The sequence below is a fragment of the Labeo rohita genome, chromosome 7 (assembly GCF_022985175.1).
Source record: "Labeo rohita strain BAU-BD-2019 chromosome 7, IGBB_LRoh.1.0, whole genome shotgun sequence".
Classification (NCBI taxonomy): domain Eukaryota; kingdom Metazoa; phylum Chordata; class Actinopteri; order Cypriniformes; family Cyprinidae; genus Labeo; species Labeo rohita.
In genome coordinates, this window is record NC_066875.1 from 43155039 (window position 1) to 43179536 (window position 24498).

General features: G+C 31.7%; 1 protein-coding gene across 3 annotated transcripts in view; it reads right to left on the bottom strand.

Annotated features, from left to right (window-relative positions):
* Nucleotides 1-24498, bottom strand: part of syt7b (synaptotagmin VIIb) — a 162547-nt gene that overhangs the window by 88125 nt on the left and 49924 nt on the right. For all 3 annotated transcript variants that reach the window (XR_007828082.1, XM_051114754.1, XM_051114753.1), the window contains exons 2-3: nucleotides 19881-19984; nucleotides 5865-5956 (exon numbers count right to left, since the gene is read on the bottom strand). Coding sequence is in view for 2 of the 3 variants with exons in the window: in XM_051114754.1 (XP_050970711.1) it covers nucleotides 5865-5956; nucleotides 19881-19984 (196 nt within the window). In the remaining variant the exon portion in view is untranslated. The remainder of the gene's footprint in view (nucleotides 1-5864; nucleotides 5957-19880; nucleotides 19985-24498) is intronic.

Sequence of the window (24498 nt, forward strand, 5' to 3'; positions counted from 1 at the left end):
AAGACAAAGTACAAAATCCAACACATTACTACGGCTTGCAAAATATAGTCGAAAATTATAAATCTTTTAGCTGGTATAAATGTATAATGCAAACATCTGAATGGTTCTAAAACATGTTTGACTTTCTTCATGCAAAACATAATTTTTTAATTATTATTAAATTTTAATAACATTATGATATTTAATCATTAAAATTCTTATTTTTGATATATTGTTAACATTTTAAAATGTACAGAATATTAAAATTATTATTAAATAGCATTAACACTATTATTATAATTAATCAATAAAAATTTTGATTTTTGGAATCATTTTAAAGGAGAAGTCCACTTCCAGAACAACAATTTACAGATAATGTGTTCACTCCCTTGTCATCCAAGATGTTCTTGTCTTTCTTTCTTCAGTCGTAAAGTGTTTCTTCAGTGTGTTTTTTTGAGGAAAACATTTCCATATAATGGACTGCTATGGTGCCCCGACTTTGAACTTCCAAAATGCAGTTTAAATGCAGTTATTTTCATTAAAAATATACAATTTAAATATTTTTTAATCTCAAAAGCTTGTCTTGTCTTGCTCTCCCTGAACTCTGTGTATTCTGGCTCAAGACAGTTAGGGTATGTCGAAAAACTCCAATCGTATTTTCTCCCTCAACTTCAAAAATCATTTTAAAATCATCCTACATAGCTGCAGAAGATACATAGCTGTACAGACCCAGTCTTTGCAAAGTGAACATGCAAAGAAGATCAAACACCCTTAACAAAAATGGTAAAACAGTGATATAGGACAGTTTTTCGACATACCCTAACTGTCATGAACTGGAAAAAAGGGAAAGAGGTCGGGAAGAGCAAGACAAGATGAGCGTTTGACATTAAAAAGTCAATTGTATTGTATTATTTTTATAAAAAATAGCCGATAGTTTTGCTAGGTAAGACTCTTCTTCCTCGGCTGGGACTGTTTACAATCACATCTGGGATTGTTTGAAGCCGCATTTAAACTACATTTTGGAAGTTCAAATTCGGGGCACTATATCAGTCCATTATATAGAGAAAAGTCCTGAAATGTTTTCCTTAAAAAAAACATAATTTCTTTACGACTGAAGAAAGACAGCCATGAACATCTTGGATGACAAGGGGGTGAGTACATTATTTGTAAATTGTTGTTTTGGACTTTTCCTTTAACATTTTAAAAATGACAAAAATCTTAAAATCTCATTATTTCATTATGCTACAGCTTTATTTTCAAAATGTTATGACTTCATTCTCGAAATCAGAGAATTTTTAAAATTTTAATTTTAACATGACAATAAAACATTAGCATACAGTATCATAACGTATACAAATGTTTCACCTGGTGCTGTGGGCTCATCTCTTCCTTCAGTAAAGCAAATCTAAATGTCTCATTTGCAGGCTGAGGAACACAATGAAACGTGTGGCGGAGCGGCTCTCCCTGCCCTTGCGCGGTCACAGGTGATTAGCTGTCTGGCCTCTTGCACTGATATAAAAACAGTATCCATCTGCTGCGAGCTGCATTGGTGTCTAATTAGAGCATCGCCTGATTAATATTCAGGCTGCAGTGGTTACCAGAGCAAGTGCTCCAAGTGGACCAGTGCTGTAAGTGTGCTGCTTCGCACTGCTGACCTGATAAACATCATCAAGTGTGTGAAAGCCATCATTTCACACACACTTACTATTTTTAAAGTGCTTCGAGTTTATTCCTGTGGTTTGCGCAGAAACACTGGCTGTGTTCAGAATGAAAAAGGCTTTAGAGTTGGCCTGATACCAATATTTTAGGTTTTGTAGCAGTTTTGGTACCTGATTTTAATGGCAAATTGATACGCAAGTATGAACAGCTGGTAGGTAGACCACTGAATATGCATGATAGATTTGCATATTATGTAAAGGGAACATATAAAACCAATGACTAAGCTAATAAATGGCATTAGCCAATTATTGTATAATACCAGTGGTGTTTCAGTATCATTAGCCCTATTCGGACGGTAAATGTTTCTCACGTCTGTAAAAAATAAATTTAAATGGCACATCAGTGATAAAACTCATGGATTCAGATTGCAATTTATTCACAGTGAAAAAGCGGGTTACAACTTTTCAGAAATAAATATGCATGCTAATTACAGCAAAGTAAAACAGTTACCATGTAGTGTTCAGCAGTAGTCAAAAAGGATTTAAACAGTGAATTCAGTGGAGATGTGGAATCAGAGGGCAATTAAAGGGGTCATATGACGAGATTTCATGTTTTCCTTTGTCTTTGGAGTGTTACAAGCTGTTTGTGCATATATAAGATCTGTAAAGTTTCAAAGATTAAAGTCTCAAACCCAAAGAGATATTTTTTTATAAAAGTTAAGACTCAGCCACGCCTTCCTAAAATGCCTCATTCAAACACACCCCCAAAAATCTAAGTCACTGTGTGGGAAAATGTGCATAACACCGCCCAAATGTATATGCAAAGAAAGAAGATGTACCTATTATTCTTGCTGTCTGTAGTATTGTTGCAGCCGCTGCCATGTTGTGGACACGCTGTGTGTTTCGTTGCGAAAGCAAAAGTACTTTGTTTAGCCTTCCACATAAGTACACAACTAGAAATCAGTGGATAAGTTATATTTACAATACTGTTCCAGAACAGTGCAATGCAAATATTCAAGTGGGTGCAGCGCATTTTACGGAGGACTGTTTCCTGAACCTGGGAGAGTAGCCTACAATGCCAACTGTGCACAAATGTTGTTTCTATAAAGTGGGGCAATCCCAACTTTGCAAGGACAGTCTGGCACTTCTGACTCACAGCCTGTAAGTACGTTTTCATATTTTAAGAATTTGCTACTGACTTTTCAAACGTGAGTTTTGAGCAGTGTAGAGCAGTGCTTGTTGTTTGTCGTTTCTACAATCACAAATGCAGACATGGTGATATGTTTAACATTGCACCGCGTAAAAAGACAGTATGAGTCATTATAATCAGTAATTATGTCCCCACTGGATGCAACAAATGCCTCATTTATAATGGGTTTTATTGTTTTTGTCTCATCACAACATGGTAAGGGGCATGACATTTCAGTCACATGCTAAAGGTATTTGGCCATTCAAAACACCAAATACACAAAATAATGTTCTTTTTAGTAACATCATATGTAACATCATACCTTTTAATTACCACACGATCTTGGTGTTTGTCAAAAAACAGTAGGTAATTTGGCCAGGGATTTTTATGCGGGTGGTGGGAGAAAGACGTTCTGGATTCGGATGGCAACAAAATCATGTTGAGAGATATGAGAAATAAGTATAGTTTTTATTTTTTGAATTAGTTATTTTTATATTTTCTGTTTTCATTTTCATTGTAGCTTTTGGATTTTTTTTTTTTTCTGAAATATGTCTATATTGTTTTAAATCAGTTTTATTTTCACTTATTTTAGTACTTCAAATGAAACTGAAAGAAAATGAGAAATTATGCTTTGGCAACTAGCTAAAATTAAATTTAAAGTTAACTGAAATACAATTATTTAATTTACTTAATGTAACTTCTTAATTGTAGTTGACTGTACAATGCTATACAGTATAATTATAAACAAAACTGGATGAGTGCATTCTCTTAAAGTGACAGCACTTTCTTAATATTAATCATACAGCAATAATAAGGAAATCACTCACTGCTCTTGACTGAATAGCTTTTGTAGCTTTCATAAAGATTAATCTTTAATTTACACAGTAAAATATATGCAATGCTATTTTACATTGATTACTTTATTCAGTTTATGTATTTAAAATCTTATGTTACACCTAGCTAAAAAAAACCCTGAAAATCACTGTTTATTTTATTTGTATCTTTACTTTATTGTATTTATGTGTGCTGTTGCTTGTGCTTGTAGTTATTCTTATTTTCTTTATTTTTATTTGACAGTATAGTTTTTCCCTAAACATAGCACATTATATTGTAGCCATATCATCAGCGCATAATGAAAATCTGCATACTGTGCACAGCAAAGAAAGAGCATACTGAAAATATGAAATTATTGTGGCAGGATGGCATTAGCTAGAACATGAGACCATAGCCTGTTTCTGATATTTGCAAACAACAAGCCAGTGTTATCCATAGTACTGACCACGACGAGAGCCACAGCTGTTGTGAGAATGAAATATAACACTTCTGAAACTATAAATACAAATTAACACTCCTGAATAAATTACAAATAAGCAGGGAATATGAAACAGGTTTAAAACATATGAGCATCAATTCATTACAGTTAATAATGACACATTTGCTGTAAGGTAAAATTCCAACATAGGTAATGCTTGGAAAAAGCAAAAAGTGTGATATTTCAAATATTTCCATGCACAAGTATGTGAATTTGTGTTGATATGACAATGAAAAATGTGACCCTGGACAACAAAACCTTAAGCAGCACAGGTATATTTGTAGCAATAGCCAAAAATCCAAAATCAAAATTCAAAATGATCGATTTTTCTTTTATGCCAAAAGTCATTAGGACTTTTAAGATATTTTGTAAATTTCTTACCATAAATATATAAAAACTTAATTTTTCATTAGTAATATGCATTGCTAAGAACTTTATTTGGACAACTTTAAAGGCGATTTTATACTTTTTTTTTTTTTTTTTTTTTTTGCACCCTCAGAATCCAGATTTTCAAATAATTGTATCAACCATACATCAAAAGCTTATTAATTCTGCTTTCAAATCATGTATAAATCTTAATTTGGAAAAAATGACCCTTATGACTGGTTTTGTGATCTAGGGTCACAAATGTAAAATAACACTGTATTTGTTTGGCGCACATGCATACTCAATTTTTGAAACGAATGTGTAGTCTTCACTGTATAGACCAATTAGGAGTAGACGTCACAGTTACGTCACTTGCAGCTGTGCACGAATAGTGGTTGCAGAAAAACACTGCTAACAAGTGGAGGTAAATGGGTAAAATCCATGGAATAAGAGAAAAAAAAAAAAGTAAGCTAAACGCATACGTTTAAACGGATATACTATGAATGAAAACTGCTATGATTACTGTACTTTTAAATCATAAATTTGATTTAAACAATAGGTCTATATAATATTCACATGTGCTGTTCATAGGGGACGTATTGTATTAGCCCTACAGTTACAGCATGACATATTATTTAAACATATTACTATTAACATTTTTACATAACATTTATTTATTTTATCTCAATTCCGACTTTTTTTTCTCGCAAATGCACGTTTATATCTCCTAACTCGATTTAACTTAAAATAGAGAAATCCGAGTTGTTTTTCCTTATTAGAATTGTGAGATATAATTTTGGAATTGCAAGAATAAAGTCAGAATTTTAAAATATAAAATCAAATGTACCTTTTTTTTTTTTATTATTATTTTATTCCATGGCTTTATAGATTGCCATTTGAAAACCATAATTTTCTGTCACCAGATAGGCTCCGCCCACAAAAAAACGTCATCCCTGTTTCGGATCTGTAAGACTGTCCCACTATTTAATGTCAATTTCGCTGAATAACAGTGCTTAACGCTATGTGACAAGCTCTTGTAATATGCAGAGAACATTTTGAAAATGACATCTAATCAATATAATCCATAATCTTTTTAAATGTAACTCTTTTGTGCCGTATCCATGTAATTCTCTAGCTGTAAAGGCTATCTCTCCAGGGTTTTTCTGCAACCATGATGCGCGCGCATCTCGAATGTTTACAAACCGATAATTGGTCGATACTGTGCAGTATGCAGTATTCCATTCGGAACACAGACTTTTGGATTTTCAGTTCTATTACTTTGAGTAGCACAAGAATCAGCGTTTTCCTCTCATTACAGAGACATTAACTGCAATAGTTAAGCCCTGCAGGAGGCACCTACTTGATGGCTTTATTTTCTCCTCGTCCTCTCCCCGACACAGACACCGAGTCTGGGGTCCCCGCTGTCTCCACCCCCGGCTTATTCCTCATCCCCTTCAGAGAGAAAGAAAGAGAACAAGACAAAATGGATGAGAAATTGAAGAGTTCCTAATATAGTTTCATCAGGTGCCATATTTCAGCAAATTCTGTGCAACTGCTGCAAGTCACACGGTTTAATTAATCAGTAAAGCCAGACAGATGCAGTGATAGAGCTAATACACGCCATCAACAGCCAAAGAGGGGTTTTACGCAGACATTAATGACAAATCTGAGACCCTCGGGGTGTTTACACACTAGAGAGGCTCTGATGGAGTGTTTGATGGATTGGAAGGCATAAGATGCTCTTTGAAGATGTGGAAAGAGCAGGTCAATCTGCAAACAAGCGGGAATACAGGGAATTGGATCTGCAAAAGCACGAGCGGATGCCTACATCAGAATATGTCACAAACGTTTACATTTTCTTCATCCTTGAGATGCTCTAGTAAACGCTCTTTCTAAGTAGTGGAGTGAAGAAATGTTTATATATTTATATATATATATATATATATATATATATATATATATATATATTAATATAAAAATATTATATATATATATATATATATATATATATCAAATTTATATTTTATTTCAGGTAACACTTATTTTATATATAACAAGGAAAGTTGTTTTAATGTATTAACTATACTTTATGTGTTAATGTATGTGTTAACTATATAACCCTGGTTTACAGATAAATATTAAAATTAAACTAAACATTTATTCGAAAGAAAAAATTATAATCTTCATTTAAAAAAATTAGTAAACAAATTTGATTTTAATATATATCTCTTTTTTCTATATAATTTACTGAACAAATTAGAGCAATAAAGCACTCCTACACCATGATCAATAATAATATAATGAGACATATATAATAAAAAAATGTGGTAATATTTATTTTAAGCAACAAAAATGTTTTAACAGTTTTAGTTAACTATAACAACCCTGGATTACAGAAAATATCAGTATTTAATACAATATTTATTTATTTAATCTAATAAATATATTCTTAACATTTTTAGTTCACTATAATAACCCTGGCTTACAGATAAATATTAGTATTTAATATACTATTTATTGACAAAAGAATTGATAAATAATCTAAATAAATGTACAAAAAAAATGTACTAGATAAAAAAATATTTTTAGATAAAAAAATTATTTGATTATTTGTTTTTCATCTGAGATATATACACACACACATACATACACAGACACACACCCTGGTTTACAGATAAATATTAATAGTAATTTTTGTAATACTTTTTTTAAGATTATTTAATTATTATTAAATATTTATAATTATTAAATTAATACAATTATTATTAATAATTTATACTTATTTATTATTTATATTAACATTAATTCATAAAATGAATGATGAATTTGAAATGAAATTTAAAATGATAAATTATCATTATTCAAATATTTGAATATACTGACTATTAAATATTGAGTAAATTAGAGACAAAAAGTGCTCTTAAAATAAAATGTTTAAATTCTATAAAATTCTATCAAAAATTAAATGTACAGTATATAAAATATATATATATATATATATATATATATAGAGAGAGAGAGAGAGAGAGAGAGAGAGAGAGTATGTATATAAATTTACTAACTACTAAAAACTAAATTAGAGAGCAATAATATGCTCTTTCACCATTAAAATTTATTTTGACTAATAATGACCTCTTGAATGTGCCTGTGACGCCTAGAAACACTGTAGAAAAATGTACAAAAAACAGACTCTGGCAAATGCTGTGCAAACCCACACTCAGACGAAGTCAGACATGCATAACTAGCCCTAAAACTGAAAAGCTTTGTTTCAATGGACTTTCGAGCTAAAGGACTACAGTTCAGCTTGAGAAAACACTCATATGCTTCCATAACGCACCATATGCAAACAGTTGTTGTATTGGCAGACAACTGAGACAACTCTACTGATCGATGCAACCAATTACATAAAGGCTAATTACATCATTTCCTGTCTGTCAAAGATGCACTCCTCCCCACCATCTCTTGATTGGCCAATCCATCTCAAAGTGATTCTGCAGGTGGAGTATTCATTACAAAGTCCTCTGAAAGCCATCAGCCGGCAGCAGTTGTGTAAGAGATGATAAATGATCCGAACGGGAGGAAGAAAGAGCAGCGTCTTGGCCCGGGTGCAGCAATAGCCTGCCAGTTTCAAGCATTTAAATTACGCCGCCTGCCAGCGTGCAGTCGCTCCTCTGCCATGATCTGTCTACCGACGTAATGAATGGTAACAAAAGAGGAAGTGAAACAAGCGTGTTCATACACAGGTACAAACATCTTGCGATTTGCGACACAAGCACGCTCATTTGCATTAGGAGACATGAGCTGGAACTGGAATTTGTGCCACACCCCACAGGAAGTGGATTTAGGATTGGAATTGCAATGACAGGAAGAAGAATTTAGTAAGAGAAATTCAACAGTCACAGAAGAGATTACATATTTTTCAAAAAATAAAAAGGCACCATTCATTTTGACTAATTATGACTATTCTCGAGATATATAAAACACAGTCAACTGTCAGCATCTGTGATGTACTTTTTTTTTCATATAAATTAGATGTTAAGTTTTTATATTCTCCGTTCATTTGAATTTAAGTTAAAACAAATAATAAAAAGTAAAGCTAAAGCGGTCAAACAATGTTAACATATATTTCAAGTAACTGAAATGTTTTTAACAGTTTAGTTAACTATAATAACCGTGGTTTACAGAATAATATTAGTATTTAAAATAATATTATTTGGAAAAAAATAAAAATAGAGTGTTGTGCTAATATGTCAAACACTGTTAATGTGTATTTATCTCAAGTAATTAAATATATATTTATAAAAGTTAATCATTCTTTTAACTTAACTATCATAACCCTTGTTTACAGACATTTGCACCATCCATTTTGACTAATTATGATTATTATTAATTTTTTTCCCCAAAACAGTCAACTGTTAGCATCTTTGATATACTATTATCTTTTTCATATTATTTTTTTAAAATTAGAGTTTAGTTTTTATATTCTCTGTTCATTTTAATTTAAAATTGTACAGATTTTGTTACATGTTTTTGTCATTTTTAAAAATAGGTATATAAATAGGTATACATTTTTATTTCAGGTTTAGCTTTTTATTGCAAGTTAAACTAAATAAAAATGAGAAAATGTTACTTTTTGTTGTTTATTTATTTTATAAGATTTGATTTAAATATTAAATTATTAAATATTTATAATTATTAAATGAATAAAATTATTCAATAATTTAAAAGATGAATGATACATTTAAAACGATACATTATCAATACTAAAATATAGAAAAAACAAACAAAAACAACAAAAAAAAACCAAATTTGAATATACTGATTATATCACATATTGAATAAATTAGAACAATAAAGTGCTCTTTCGCCATGACCCATAAAATAAAATTTGATAATGCCATATGCATCAAATATACAGTATATAAATTAAATTCAATCTTAAATACAGTCTCTGGAAATGCCCCATTTAATGTGTGTATTTATGGTTAATTTACACACACACACACACACACACACACACACACACACACAAATTAAACATGTTATAAAGAACTATACTTACTGAAGTCGTCTGAACTTTTTTTTTTTTCCATTTCAAATCCTTAAATTACAGTAATGCAAAACCATTGGTTACACATCCATGAGAGATGTACTGAACTCAATGCTTTGCCTTTGAAAGACCTTTGGCTTTTGAAATGACAAAAGTTCATGCAGTACTGGAAACTGGCTAGTGTGTAGTTGTGCTAATGTAAGGTCAACTTACACTGAGAACATACAATTAAAATTAATGAAGAATAGCTGGTCTCATACATATTACCCTGCTCATTAACACTGGGTCAACTTCACATCCAGCTATACTATTTTAGAGTAAAAACAAAGACTGTGCTGAGAAAGACTGTAAAAATAAATCAAAGCTGGCTATACAGTTAAAACAACTTTCACTTGTGTTACTGTTACATCCTCGCATCTGCGCGATTCGCTTTGTGTATGTGCATGTGCTTGTGTGTATGTGTGTGTACAGGTACCCTATTGGATGGACCACGTGGTTGGTGAACTTGGAGCCACCTGATAAAAGGGCGGCGTTTTCAAAACATGGCGAGCTCCGGATTCCAGCGCTACAACGGATCACTGATTGTTTTCTTTTGATTTGTTTAGTTTAGTGTCCGCATTCTGTTAACTTATATCGTATAAGATCTATTCTGTGGTTCGAGCTACAAACCGAACCCTAGTTTGTTTTGGAGGACATTTGTTTAGTTTGCTTGAGATCTTGGAGCGTAGGGGTGACCTGCCCTTTTATTTTTGAATTATTTTTGCGATGTGTTTTCGTTTAGGGAGGAAGGGAAGTTATTTGTAATTTTATTTTCTTTATTTACAGGTTATTTATATGACTTTATTTTCTAGTGGATTTTGTTTGTTATTTTGGCCTTGGTTCACCCTGAAACCATTGCTCCATTTCTTTATATAAATATATTTTCTTATCTATTTTCATTAATAAATGATTTAACTTTATAGTTTTGTGTTTTGGTGATCTGTTGTATCTGGAATCCCGTCACTTACATGCGCACGCGCATCTAACCCCTAGACAACGGGTCGTAACAGTTACTTATGCATGAGAACATGTGTATTATGGAAGTAAATAGAGGTAATTATTATTTCATGTTGAATTTAAGACTAATACTATATGCAAAAACGAATATATATGACAAATGATATTCAGTTTCTGTTTTGGTTCCATAAACGAAAACAAAATATATAGTATGTCATACTTTCTGCACCTCCACTCACGCAGACACAGTTGTTTAAGATAAGAAATACTAGTGTAGATGTCTGACAGGCATGCAGTACGCTATCAAGTGTGGGAAAAAAAGCAAAGGGAAAGAAAAAAATCAAGGAGAAAAACAGCAAAGGCAGAGTAGGAGTGGGTTTTCAAACAGAATTCACAATCACAAAAGAAAGGCGAATGAGCATGGGGAAATATGACATCATTGGCTGATAGAGAAAGCCAGAGAGAGGGAGGAGATCTTTCACAGGTGGTCGCTTCACAACAGATCCAGCTCTTTCTCACATGTTAAGAGCACAGAGAGAGAGAGAGAGAGAGAGTGCTGCATCCTCAGATCTCCTCAGTGACACTCTGCATTCCTCTCCTTCATCTTATTTACATGATTTCATAGTGAAAATGATTCCCACCAGTCACATCAGAAAGAAAAGTGTTAGACAAAGAAAGATGGACAAGAATCTATTAATATAAATGTAATTTATGAAACGGTGTACGATAGAATGAGTGATGAGGTGAGAGAGATCGACAAACAGAAAGATAAACAAAAAAAACATAATGACAACAAAATGACAGAACGATAGATACACAGAACAACAGACAGATGAATAGATAGGTGGATACACAGAACAATGTATAAATAATGAATAGATGGATAGAACAACAGGTGGAGAGACAGATGCAAAACAGCACAGCAAATGGATAGATTGATAGGCAGAATGACAGATGATGGATAGACAGAACGATGGATAGATAGGGGGATAGACAGAATGACAGATCATGGAAAGACAGATGGATAGAACAATAGATGGATAGGCAGAACGACTAATGGTGGACAGATAGATGGATGGACAGAATAACAGATGATGCATAGAACGAAAGATGATGGACATATAGATGGACAGAACAACAGATGATGGATAGGCAGACGGATAGACAGAACGACAGATGATGGATAGATAGATGGATAGAACAATAGTTGGATAGGCAGAACGACTGATGATGGACAGATAGATGGATGGACAGAACAACTGATAGATGATGCATAGAATGAAAGATGATGGATATATAGATGGATAGAACAACAGATGATAGATCAGAACGACAAATGATAGATAGATAGTTGGATAATGGATAGGCAGAATGACAAATTAATGGATAGAATGACAGATGATGGATAGATAGGTGGATAGATAGAATGACAGACAAAAGGATAGATAGGTGGATAGAGAGGATGACAGACGGATAGACAGATGGATGACAGAATGACGAATGATGGATGGATAGGTGGATAGACAGAACAACGAATAATGGATAGATCTGTGTATAGAATGAGAGATGATAGACAGATGGATGACAGAATGACAGGTGATGGATAGATAGGTGGATAAATAGAATTACAGATAGATGATAGATGGATAGACAGATGGATAGACAGAATAACATGATGGATAGACAGAAAGACAGATGATGGATAGACAGAAGACAGATGATGATAGATGGATGACAGAACGACTGATGATAGAATGACAGATAGATAGGTGGATAGATGGATGACAGATGATGGATAGGTGGATAAACAGAATGACTGATAGATGATAGATAGATGGATAGACAAAACGACAGGTGATGGACAGACAGGTGGATAGACAGAACGACAGATGATGGACAGACAAGTGGATAGACAGAACGACAGATGATGGACAGACAGGTGGATAGACAGAACGACAGATGATGGACAGACAAGTGGATAGACAGAACGACAGATGATGGATAGACAGGTGGACAGACAGAACGACAGATGATGGATAGACAGAACGACAGATGATGGATAGATCGGTGGATAAATAGAATGACAGATAGATGACAGATAGATGGAAAGACAGAATGATGGATGATGAAGAGATAGATAGATAGATAGATAGATAGATAGAAGGACAGATAGAGAGATAGATAGAGAGATATATAGACAGACAGATAGATAGATAGATAGATGGACAGACAGAAGGACAGATGATGGATAGATAGATAGATACATAGATAGATAGATAGATAGATAGATAGATAGATAGATAGATAGATAGATAGACAGATAGATAGATAGATAGATAGAAACTGAAAATAAGTCATTATGGATGTAAACATGGATGTATCGATGGTAAGATGGATATAAGGAAAGGTTGAAAGGCTGTAAATAAATAAAAACAGAAAAATCTTGACAACAGACCTTTTCACAGTATGAATGTAAAGCATTTGATGTGCAGTATATAATTTCAGCAGATACAAGACATCAACTTCAGCAGGCTTTCTGTAAAATTTCAACATGCTGATGTCTCGTCTCTCAGCATTCTCCAGATTCCCTCTGCTCAGGGAGTCAGAACTGGATCAGACAGAGAGAAACTCTGTAGTCTTGACCTGAAACCGCCCAGCACTGTCAACTCTATTTGGGAGGAGAAGGAGAAAGCAGGCAGTCTGTCGGCACGGAGCGTGGGGTGTTGTGGGCAAAAAAACATATGAATCATTAGTGAGCCCCGCGGCGTGGCAGTATGAGGTATGAGAAACATAAAGGCCAGGGAGACTCTCGCTGTGCTGCCTTACATAACACATCCCAGCTTATTCACTCATTAAGGATCTGTTGTTCTGCTGCCGTTGATCAAAAGACTGACCGCAGACGCTTTAATTAAAACAACAACACTAATCCCTATTTGCAGCAACAGTCAAAGTCAGTTTGTAAAGTGGTTTGGATAAGGACGACTCATCAGCAGCTTTTTGCTTGAACCAAGGAAATGTGTTGTAGGACAATTACGCTTTCTGGATTGTGATATTATTTATTTGACACTCAAGCACATTTTACCCTCAAATTGGCATTACTGTCATGCAAAAAATCTTGATGATAAATAAATGACTGTAATGTCAATATACACTACCAGTCAAAAGTTTTTGAACAGTAATATTTTTAAGTTTTTTTTTTTTTTTTAAAAGAAGTCTCTTCTGCTCACCAAGCCTGCATTTATTTGATCCAAAGTACAGCAAAAACAGTACAATTTTAAAATATTTTTAGTATTTAAAATAACTATTTTCTATTTGAATATATTTTAAAATGTAATTTATTCCTGTGATTTCAATGCTGAATCTTTAGCATCCTTCAGAACTCTTTCCAAGAATCTGATTTTCTGCTCAAACATCATTTACTATTATTATTATGTTGAAAACAGCTGAGTAGATTTTTTTCTTCGATGAATAGAAAGTTCAGAAGAATAGCATTTATGTGAAATTGATCACTTCTTAAGCATTCTTGTTAAATAGAAATATTACTTTCTATTATTTCTTTATAGAAAGTAATACTTGTATTAATTAAAACATTAAAAAAAACTTTTGACTGGTAGTGTAAATAAATAAACAAGGTGCAGAATTTATACCTACTTTTGACATTTATACCTTTAATTTTGCTGATTTGCATAAAGCCCCTTTTTCCATCAATAATGGTAATTATAAAAACTCAAAAGCAAAACATCTGGATGCATTATGATAATGAGAATTTGCTGTGAACATGTGCTTAATTATCATGAACATAATGTCTCCATGCAAAAAAACAAAAATACTTAATGGTCCTAATCAAAGTATAATTGGGTGTTTCTTCAACAGGACTTTTATTATTTATTTATTTATTTATTTATTTATTTATTTATTTATTTATTAATATTATTATTATTACATTTTTTTTTTGTTTGTTTGTTTTTTTTTTACAAATTACAAAAGTTAGAAAATGTTGTTTTGGCTAATTAAAAATACAATATTTATGAAATATATTTTATAAAATAAAACATATTTAAGCTCAAGTACTAAAATTAATAGAAAAAAAAACAGAAATATAAAAAAAACTAATACAATTGCATTAAAATAGAAATAAAAGCTAATTAAAAATATTAATAAATTCTATAACAATATATAAACCTTACTAAAATAAACAACCACATTCAAAACAGAAACATTCAAAACAGAATCCTTCATGTAATTTTCCTGCATTTCTTATATGAATATTATCCTATTATATTGTATTAACATATTAAATATGTTATTTTTAGATTATATTGTTTTACTCAGACTTTCAATCTTAAAGTACAAAAAAATAAGGAGTATGATATTTAACTTGTTTACCAAATAGACAAGATGAAATATGAAAGCTGTAAATGTCAAATCTCACTAAAAGTGCGTTATTAGAATAAATATCATTCTAGCAAAGAAATTAACCTTAGCAAGACAAAGGAGCCGTACATTTTATTCCAAATATATATATATATATATATATATATATATAAAGCACAGAAAATGACTACATTTTCTTGTGAGACATTCATGTTCACTTTTGAATAATGTTTAGAATGTAAATACATTTGAAGTTGATGAAACACCCATTTTTCATGAGTTTCACACAAGAAATCAGTCACATATGTAATTTTGCATTAATAATCACTACACTGTAAAAAACAATTTGTTGAGTCAATTTAAAATAATTTGTAACCTGGCTACCTTAAAATTTTAAGTTCAGTCAACTCAAAAAAAGTTTATTCAACTTGAAATGTTAAATTATACTAAGTGACAACTTAGTTGAATCAGCTTAAAATTTTAAGGCAGCTGGGTTACTTACCCATCTGTTAAGTTTAGCAAACACAAATATCTAAGTTGTTACTTAGTACAACTTATCATTTCAAGTTGACTAAACTTATTTTAGTTGACTGAACTTAAAGTTTTAAGGCCGCAGGGTAACAAATTATTTTAAGCTGACTCAACAAATTGTGTTTTTTTATTTTTTACAGTCTAGGTTTTGCCAAATAATTGACACAGTTCCCAGGACAACAATCTCAAATTTTCCCCAGTGACAGGCCAGGTCCACACCAAGAAGCTCTAAGTGTGAAAACATCATTATTTTGATGCCAAAACTATTTTGCTAATAATTTTCCGTTCACCAAACAGCAATGAAAACAGAGGCGGGGGAACAATAACATTCTGGTTTAGATATGAAAACAAGCAAAAAACGAGGACGAGCAAAAAATGCATAAGAAAATGTGACAAATGTGAGTTTGTAATCCCTCATTGTAATAACATTAAGACGGTAGATGCCCGCAGGCCCAGGCACGTGGTGGGGAAGCCATTACTGAGTGTAATTAAAGCTTGAAATCTCTTTTTAGCCACCCTGCAGTCTTCCCGTCTGCCTCTCACTCCTCCTCTCATTTCCTCCTTTTCACTTCCTCCGTCTGGCCTGCACTGACCAACTCAAAACCCATCACTTGTCTCAGCTGACGAATGCAAAACGTGGATTTGTATTACGCACGTGTTGTGAACCCATGCCTCCACGTTCGGCCGCTCTTCTAGGCAAAAAGCAAGTGGCACATTAAATGTGTTAAAGGTAATTAGTTTTGAATAATAGGTGATCTGTTTATTTTGGGAAGAGGGTAATTCAATTAAACTGAGCACAGGTGATTAATTCTGTTTGTGGATTCTATTTATCAACTGGCTATTAATCAAAAAGTGGGTGTAGTCACATTTTCATGTTGATATATAAATCATTTAGCCTAATTATTCTTTTTCCATAATACACGTTCTTTCCTCCCTCACGATTCAGTCTCATTTGGCCGCCTTGCACTGAATTGCTTTACATGAGTTGAATGGCAAATCTTGTTTTGCAGATGCTGAGGCTGAATGGAAAACTACAGGCTCAACGACTAATTATCCAGACAGAAAATAAGATTTACAACTGTTGAAAGGCAATCTGGATCGAGGTCTGATGTAAACACAAACTAGGGCATGTCATGCCCCTCCTCCTTCTGCAATACTAACAATACGGCATTTAAATCCTTTCATTACGTTTTTGGTTTTCCGTCAATTCATTTGTGTGCAGAACACCAATTTGAAGAAATGGGAAGCAAAAATAATTAGATGACCCCAAGGCAACTCCCTATTTTTTATAACTGAGCACGCGGCTATAGCAGGTTTAAATTTCAAACTTGATGACATCATAGGTCTGTTCCAAAACCTAGGGAGCTACCTAAATAAGCAGCTGTCTTCTAAGGCAGCATTCTGACTGAAACTGACTGAGTTGGGAGTTACAGTTGAGGTCAGAATCTGCAAAATGTGAATTATTTGACCAGAATAAGAGGGATCATACAAAATGAGACAATAACAGTCCACAAGAGAAAATAACAGTTGAATGTATAAAAATGACCCTATTCAAAAGTTTACATACACTTGATTCTTAATACTGTGTTGCTACCTGAATGATCCAGAGCTGTGCTTTTGTTGTTTAGTGATAGTTGTTCATGAGTCCCTTGTTTGTCCTGAACAGTTAAACTGCCTGCTGTTCTTCAGAAAAATCCTTTAGGTCCCACAAATTCCTTGGTTTTTCAGCATTTTTGTGTATTTGAACCCTTTCCAACAATGACTGTATGATTTTGAGATTCATCTTTTCACACTCAAGACAACTGAGGGACTCATATGCAACTATTACAGAAGGTTTAAATGCTCACTGATGCTTCAGAAGGAAATACGATGTATTAAGGGGGTGAAAACTTTTGGAATTTGAAGATCAGGGTATTTAACTTATTTTGTATTCTGTGAAACAAGTGTCTTCTGTAGCTTCTGAAGGGCAGGACTAAATGAAAAAAAAACATGATATTTAGGCAAAATAAAAAAATGTAGAGATCTTCAGTCTTAAGGCATCGTTTTTCCTTCTGAAGCATCAGTGAGCGTTTGAACCTTCTGTAATAGTTGCATATGAGTCCCCAGTTGTCCTCAGTGTGAAAAGATGCATCTCAGACTCATACAATCATTGTTGTAAAGGGTTCAAATACACAAAAATGCTCAAAAACCAAAGAATTTGTGTGACCTGAAGGATTTTACTGAACAACAGCGGCCAGTTTAACTGTTCAGGACAAACAAGGGACTCATGACCAACTATCACTAAACAAAAAACACATCTGTGGATCAGTAACAACACAGAAATATGTAAATGCATTTTATGTAAAATATCTTATTCAGGTCAGTACTAAATAAAAAACAACATGCATTTCGTATGATCCCTCTTATTTTGGTCAAATAATTAACATATTGCAGATTCTGCAAGGTGTATGTAAACTTTTGACCTCAACGGTAAATACATTATCATGTAGAAGTTTGTGGTCTGTAATTTGTAATTATTTATTTACTTATCTGTTTCTCCTTTTTTAGTCTCTCATGCTCACCAAGGCTGCTTTTTTTTGGTGAAAAATGCAATAAAATATTGTGAAAACATATTAGAATCTAAAATAACTTTTTTTTTTATTTTAATATATTTTAACCCTTTCAGACCCTGCATCTATTGAAATGGATTTCTTCATTAAACCAATACAATTTTATGTTTTTATAATATGAGCAATGCCTGGTCACTAATTGGTCCCTGATCAACCAATCACAATGAAGATTTGACTCCTAACTTAATCTGGTTGAGCTAAAGACATCACAAAAGAGAGACATGATAACCAACTAGATAGAAAGAGGAGGAAACCCACATTTTACCTTTTATATGCAGAGTTATGCAGTAAAAGTTATGTTAACAAAATGTGTTAAAGTGACCATTAAAATAAAGTGAAATGGAAAAAAAAACAGTAGAGTATATTGTTACAAAAGATTTTGAATAAATGCTGTTTTGTTTTGTTTTATTCATTAATTCATTCCTCTAAGAATCCTGAAGTGCATATCACAGGTTCAGCATATTAAAATGATTTCTGAAAGATCATGTGACACTGAAGACTAGAGTAATGACTGATGAAAATTCAGCTTTGCATCACAAGAATAAAGGTCACTGCACACTGAGTCCAGAATTTTCAAATGCGTTTTTTTTTTTTTTTTTTTTTTTTTGTATTTGTCATCCTTTCCTATCACAATGCTTGAAAATGCAGAAAATCGAACCTGATCTGAATTTTTTATAATGGACGAAAGTTTCGGAGGCAGTGTGTAAACATGAATGAAATGAAAATTTCAGACGGAAATTTCGGACTCAGTGTGCATTGATCTTAAATTATATATTAAAGTGCATTAAAATAGAAAACTGTTGTTTTAAATTGCAATAATATTTCACAACATTAATGTTTTTACCTTTATTTTTTATCAAATAAATGTAGCTTTGATAAGCATAAGAGACTTAAAAACATTAAAAACCATACTGATCTCAAACTTTTTGAAGAGTAGTGTAGTATACGCAAATAAAAAAATAGTTAATTTTTAATTACATTATTTAATTAGAACTAAGGCTGTCAAACGATTAATTGCGATTAACTGCATACAAAAAAAGTTTGAGTTACTGTGATTACTGCGTGTAATTATTATGCATATAAATACAAACACATTCATGTATATATCTAAGAAATATTTACAAGTACATGTATTTATTATAATTTTATATCATTTATATTATATATATATATATATATATATATATATATATATATATATTTTTTTTTTTTTTTTTTTTTGTTCATAAATAACATATTTCTTTTAAATATATGCATTAATTTGTGTGTATTTATATATACATAATAATTACACACAGTACACACATATATTAGGCAAACCCAAACTTTTATTTTGTCTGCAGTTAGTCGCGATTAATCATTTGACAGCCCTAATTAAAACTGTTACCAATACAACTGAGGTTAATTAAATGTTTTATTATTATTATTTTTTTTTAATGAGCTTGTTGTACATTGCATTCTCCACAAGACATACTTGCGAAGACTGCCTGGAATCTTAGGTACAATTAAACTGCCTTTCTGTAAATGCTAGGATCATGTTTACAGTGTATTAAAATGTTGCCTACATGGTCAGCCTACTAGGTTTTGGAACAGAACACATGCATTTTTTTATGCATTCATCTTTCAGATGTTAGTAGATTGTTGTCAGGGTGTATTAGACAAACAGCCATGAAACTGAAGACACTACATAAGCATATCAGCTCTTACATAGCTGACTGGATATGCAATCTTACACACTAACAGATGTCAATGTCTATTATCACATCTGTTTAAGACAGTAAAAATGTCCTGTTGTGCAGGAAGTGACATCACTCACCAGTTTGCGTTGGCACCATCCACAGACCCCGCATAGCGCCACCAGCCACACGACACACACGGTTAAACCCACCGATACCAGGAACACACTCAGAGACAAAGAACCTGCGGAGAGACGATTGCTCAACATTAGAGCTGCTGAAGTTAATGCATTAACGCTGCATGTTGCCGTTAACTTGTTAACACATTTATTCAATCTGAGTCATGTCGATGCTGCCTATGCAGAGCGTTCCAAATCAGTCGCTGGTGAGGATCCATCTTGGTTAGGATGCTGCTTTAGACAGCAAGGCAGCTCACTAGGGCCAAGCTTATATTTCAAAATAGCAGCGAAAATGTTTTCAATTTTTTAGGAAATGTTTCGATGCTTAAGGGGTCATTTAGCATTTCAGGGGGGGCACATATTTAACAGTTTATGCACACATTTTTAACTAAATGAAATTTTGCTAAAATGAGTGGCTGTGTCATCTGAAGGACAAAGTGACTCACAGCTTTCTTAGGCACGTATATCCAAAAAAAAAAAACAACATACCAAACTCTCTCTCTTTTTCTTTCTCTTGAAAAAAATAATAAATAAAAATAAAAATAAATTATACTGCATATTCAATTATACTGAACATGCTTCAAAATACATATAAAACAAATAAAAAGTGTGTGTAATGTGACGTTTAAAATAATAAAATAATCTACATTTAAAATGAATAAATAATCAAATAAATATAAATATTAAATGAAAACAATTAGATATATTATATAATAAATAGAATTTGAGTGATGGTCTCATAAAATTCTAAAGAAATGTGCTTTATAATAAAATAATATAAAAAATAAAATATTAAAATAGTGTATGGGTAATAAAGGTCAGGTAAAAATCATAAAGAAACATGTTTAAAATAATAGAATAATCTAAACAAAAAACAAAAAATATATACTGAAATATAACAAATACGCCAAATAATTATTAATTACTTATGAGTGATAATGGTCTCAAGTGTTTTATAATGTTTTATAATAAAATAAAATAAATTAAAAAAAATTAAAAAGTATGCTTGATGAAGTCCATAGTACTCTAAATATATATATATGTATATATATATATATATATATATATATATATAATAGAGTTTGAGTGAAAGTCTCAAATAAAAATTCTAAAGAAATATGCTTTATAATATAACAATATAACAAATAAAATAAAAAAAACTGTATGAGTGATAAAGGTCTCACCAACAAAATCCTGCAGAAACATGCTTAATAAAAGAATATAAAGTATAAAAGTATAAAAAAAAAATTATGAGTGATGAAGTACATAATGAAGAAACATGGTTTAAAAAAACAAAACAAAAAGTTTTACAACAAAATAAATCCTAAAAAACATGCTTTAAAAAATAAAATAAAATAAATATTGTATGAGTGATGAAGTTCTCAAGTACAAAATCCTGAAGAAATATGTTTTATAAATAAATTATATAGTGTATAAAGTATAAATAATTATAGTAATAATAAAAATTGCAAGTGAGTGAAAAACATCTCAAATAAAAACCCTAAAGAAACACGCTTAATAATAAAATAATATAAAATAAAATAAAATACTGTATGAGTGATGAAGGTCTCACATAAATCCTGCAGACACATGCTTAATAAAAATAAATAAATAAATAAAATTAAATAAAAAAAAAAAAAACTAAAAATGAATGAATATTGTATAAATGAAGTTCTCAAGTATAAAATCCCAAAGAAAGCTTTATGATAAAAAAAAGATATATATAAAAAATAAATAATAAGAGTAATAATAATCATAAAAAATGCATGTGAGTGATAAACGTCTCAAATAAAAACCCTAGAAAACATGCTTTATAATAAAATATAAAATAAAATATTGTATGCATGATGAAGTTCAAAATCCTGCAGAAACATGCTTAATAGAAGAATATAAAGTATGAAAAAATAAACAAAAAGCATATGAAAGAAACATGACGAAAAGCACAATGAAGAAAAAAATAAATAAATAAATAAATGGTTTAAAAAATAAATCAAAAATAAAACAAAATAAAATATAAAATCAATATTGTATGAGTGCTGAAGCTCTCAAGTACAAAAGAAACATGTTTTGTAATAAAAAAAATAGGGTATAAAAAAATAAAATAATAAAAATAATAACGTTTCAAATAAAAACTCTTAAGAAACATGCATTATTATAAAATATAACTTCACTGCATTAATAAATGTTTATTAGGCATGGAAGCACATCTAATTCATTATTTGATTAAGTTGACCTGTGATATACTGCCTCATTGGCATTTTTTAATTAGGTGAAGAAACTTTTTTGAAGGACAAAAATTGATTTAATTTCTGTGGTGCAGCAGTGAAGTGAGAGGGGGCGGTGAAATAAAACGCAGGCAGCTGCTCACAAAAGTGATTCATTTTCACTGAGAACGGAGAGCGGCCATCTAATTCAGTTAAACTGACTAAAACACATGTGAAATATATAACCGTCTGGTCAAATATAAGCGAACTGACCCCGTCGTGACATTACAGTCCATAAGAGTTTAGGTGAGGTCTGAGTCACAGAGCGTCCGTAAGACGTTCAGAGCTGAGGAGATTTAGGTGGGAGGTGAGGAGATGTGGTGTTGAAAACCACCAAAAGCTCTGAAAGAAAGCGATCGCCGCTTTCTTATGTCCTTTTGAAACTGGTGTTTGGAAGCACAGTTGAAAAGTTTGAAGTTTGGAAGGGTAATACTTTAGATCCAGAAAAAAGTGAAGAGAAAATATGACAGTAATCCGTGAACTGAGAAGGCGGAGAAAAGAGGGAATAATATATATTGTGGAAGAAAAAAGAAAAAGAACCGAAGAGTTTCTGTCACAAAGGGGGCGGAAGGGAGCAGGATAAATGATTTTATAATGCCTCTAAGAAATATAAAAATGAGCAAAATTACAGTGAGAGGAGGAAGAGGAGATAAATGTGTGTGAGGGAGAGTGTGTGCTGAGGGTTATGGGAATTTTTCCAGCCCTTTATTTAATGTTATCAGCTTATTAGTCTTGTGTAGTCAGACGTCTGACTAACAGCATAGTCTGATTCACATCCCAGCTCAGAACCGCCCACTTAAACAGGAAAAACCGTTTGACTGCACTGCAAAAAATTGCTTTTGTAATCAGTATTTCATGTGTTTAGAGCTAAAACATGCTCATACATTTACTGGAGAAGTAAAACTGTGTTAAGATAATAGACTTTTTAGGACTTTAAAACTATAATTTTTTACCCAATTGTAAATATTTTTCTTGTTTTTCACCATAAATGTAGCAGAATTTATTAAATAAAAAAACATTTGCCAAAGAGGTAAGACAAAAAAAAAAAAAAACGTATTTCAGGATTTATTCTATTACAACAAGTAATATCTATTAAGCTATTTTTAGCAAGTAAATGTATCTTTTTTAGGTATTGTAATATGTAATAAAAAATGTATATAGTATGACTGGTATGACTGATGAAGTACACAATAAAAAGACATGCTTTAAAATATTAAAAATAAAACATAAAATAAAAATAGTGTGTGAGTGAAGTACAGTAAAAGAAACATGCTTTAAAAATAAAATATAAAAAATAAAATATTAAAATAGTGTATGCCTGATAAAGGTCTCAAGCAAAAATCGTATAGAAATACGCTTTACAATAGAATAAAATAAAATTAAATTAAATAAAATTAAATAAAATTAAATTAAATTAAATTAAATTAAATTAAATTAAATTGCCTCAAGTTTAAATCTGGAAGAAACATGCTTTATGAATGAATATGAAGAATTTAGAAGAAACATGGTTTAAAAAAATCAAAAATACACACACACACACACACACATATATATATATATATATACACACACACACACACACACACACACACACACACACTATATGAGCACTGTATGAGTAATGAAGGTCTCAAGTACAATTCTGGAAGAAACACGGTTAAAAATAAATAAATAAATAAACAAAAAACCCGTGCTGAATGTCTTACGTACAATTCTGAAAGAAACATGCTTTATAAAAAATATGAAGAATTAAAAAATATTAAGTATACAAAAATCTACTAAAACATGGTTAAAAAAATAAAATAAAATATTTAAAAAATAAATAAATAAAAGCATGCGAGCAATAAAGGTCAAGTAAAATCTTTAAAGGAGAAGTCCACTTCCAAAACAAAGATTCACATATAATGTACTCACCCCCTTGTCATCCAAGATGTTCATGTCTTTCTTTCTTCAGTCATAAACAAATTAGGTTTTTTGGCTTCAAATGATCCCAAATGTGGTTGATCCCAGCCGAGAAAGAAGGGTTTTATCTAGTGTAACAATCGGTTGTTTTAATAAAAATAATACAATTTATATACTTTTTAATGTCAAACGCTCATCTTGTCTTACTCTGCCTGGACTGTTTTTTGTTCCTGTTCATGACAGTTAGGGTATGTCGAAAAATTCCCATCTCACGTTCTCCCTCAACTTCAAAATCACCCTATATCGCTGTTTTACCTGTTTTGTCAAGTGTGTTTGATCTTTTTTGCATGTTCACTTTACAAAGACTGTGTCGGTACTTCTGCAGCGATGTAATGATTTTTGAAGTTGAAGGA